The 2587-nt window shown below is 41.1% G+C and overlaps 1 protein-coding gene across 1 annotated transcript in view; it reads right to left on the bottom strand.

Annotated features, from left to right (window-relative positions):
- SARC_00437 (hypothetical protein) overlaps nt 1-2587 on the bottom strand; it is a 15150-nt gene that overhangs the window by 5812 nt on the left and 6751 nt on the right. The window contains exons 9-11 of the mRNA XM_014305882.1: nt 2129-2288; nt 1049-1147; nt 180-359 (exon numbers count right to left, since the gene is read on the bottom strand). Coding sequence (XP_014161357.1) covers nt 180-359; nt 1049-1147; nt 2129-2288 — 439 coding nt within the window. The remainder of the gene's footprint in view (nt 1-179; nt 360-1048; nt 1148-2128; nt 2289-2587) is intronic.

Raw genomic sequence — 2587 nt, 5'->3', positions numbered from 1 at the left:
TAGTTAGTTTAAGTACGTTAGTACGTAAGTATACTATATATATATNTACTATATATACTATATATATATATATATATATATATATATATATATATATGCAAAATATATGAATATATATACAGCATACATCATATTAGTCCCTGATACATAGATACAAGTTTAACCAGCAAAATACATACATCCAGCTCCTGAAATGGCAGCCCGGTTCTTAATTCTCGGGTGCGGGACAGAAGCGCATCTACTTCCCGGCCAGGCCTACCAGAGCGTACCATGTGCATGGCTGAGTTTAGCAATTGCACGCCCTCAACATCGGGCAGATGCAGCTCGTTCGCTCGTCTCACACAGCGGAGCAGAAGCACCTGCATTCGAATGCGTATGTAGCTGAGATTGAGAAGGCGGGTCATTTACGTTCGAGATATTTTCCGAGTTTGGCACGGGGGGTGACAACAATTGTGCGTGTAATTGTACTGTGAGAACGAGCGACATCTCATGTGTCAGTGTGTGTGTTTCTTTCTGAGACCCACAACCACAAATCTTTCGACACAAAGATTTGAAATTTTCACTCCTCGTCGACCACATTGCAGCACGCCACACAGGACCCATGTGTGAGTGCAATGAGAGTATACCTGTGCGTATGAATGAGTATATGTGCATGCGCGATAGCACCAGCATATGTCATTGCAGAAGGAGGTGTGAGAGGGCGAGCGTGATATAATAAACGTGCGCGCGTGTTTGAGAGCATATGGCTGACTCTGCCAAGCGGATGCTTTCGACATACGAGAGCTTCATTCATGCGCATGTCAAAACAGCGGAGCAACAAAACCTGTCCAGTTGTAGTCATTCTATGCATATTTGTGTGAGGTCCAATGGGGGCAAGACAATGATCCAAAATTCAAGCGACACTCGATGTACACTCGACCATCCATTCACAGCCAAGCCCAACCACGGTTCGGGGAATACATGTACATTTATCCGGATACGATGAAGTGCGTTCTCCAATACGATCAATCTCATAGGTGCGCACCTGACTACAAAAACAAAAAAGTACCTGCAGCGGCGTGTCGTCGTCTTTAGCGCTTACTCTTCCGGAAGCCACATTGCTCTTGTAGAACGCCGTGTTCCTTCGACCTAGCTTACTTCCCAAGCTCTGTAATGATCCCATCAGAGATGGACATACCATCGATAAGCTATACACGCGATCGAACTCAAAATTTGTTTTCGTGTTTCTAATTATAATTGAGTGCTATTCGATACAGGCTTACGTCCGAAATAGTCGCTTGGAACGAGGGGCCACGCACCCAATAATGGAATGATTAATGCGGATTTCATTTTGATTAATACAGACGCAACACATGTGTATACAATTACTCTAAAAACATCATGAACGCACAGACGCATAGATTTACATCAGAATACTCAGCATGCATATGTAAATGATGCGAACGAACACAAATACACATACAGCGTATAGATTCTATACGAACGTGACCAAGTGCAGATTGACTTCGACAGGTTCAAAACAGGCCCTCCTTGCTTAATTATTAAACATGAATTCGTCTATTACTCGTTCTAAAGCATGTAGACAACGCATGTATACTAATCATAAAATTACCAATACTTCAGATTATGAATGTGCAACCTGTGCATTATGAGGCATACAAATACAAAACCAGGCATACAAGATGTCAAGCTGCTTTCACGCATAAAATCTGGATGATTTTCATGTAACTTGCGTCGAATGCTGGAACAGATGGCACCAAAATGTACAGATTACTGGGTGTATTGGTCATTTAAAGAAACATTCCATTGCTTTTAGTGGGTTCTGTCAACTAGTGCTTCAATTTTACCCTCGTTTACTATACATCTTACGCAAAAAAAAACAAATTAACGTCACTTGGATATGGTGAAGTCTTGGAAAATAGCAACCAACCGTATCGGTAACACAATTGTCTGCGCAGCAGTAAGTTGAGCTCAGCCACACATTCATTGGCACGCTCGTCATCCTCAAACACGACGATGGCAGAAATGATCACAGGCCACCTCCGTACCACATCAACCGCCACATACAATGAATCATGTACTGTCCATTAATGACATTCCTGAAAGCATGACATACGCCACTACATACTCTGTACTTTGTCGGCCCTTCTTGAAGTTGCGAGCTGCTGTGCCTATCTTGTTGTCGCGTATTCTTGTGCGCTGTATCTTCAGACCACATCATCGGCCAAGAACCCTTAAGGTATTCAAAGTGAGTTGCGATATATGTTAGTGAAGCAGACCCCAGTTCACTAAAACACAAAATTTTAAATCACTGGCAATGAAACCCTTATACACTTTCGACTGCGGACTGGTTGCATCATGCAACTTAAACGATCACTCAGGATAAGCACACCATGACATTTATCTAGACAAAAACGTGAGATACAATATACATACAAACACAAAATCATCCTAATTTATACGGTTAAATACTTTCAGCAGTACGTATGCCTAGATTCAGAAATGCGACATTTCGATACAACATTGATATATATATGTATATATATATATATATATATATATATATATATATATATATATATATATA

The sequence above is a fragment of the Sphaeroforma arctica genome (assembly GCF_001186125.1).
Source record: "Sphaeroforma arctica JP610 unplaced genomic scaffold supercont1.13, whole genome shotgun sequence".
Classification (NCBI taxonomy): domain Eukaryota; class Ichthyosporea; order Ichthyophonida; genus Sphaeroforma; species Sphaeroforma arctica.
This window is presented reverse-complemented; position numbering and strand designations above follow the sequence as displayed.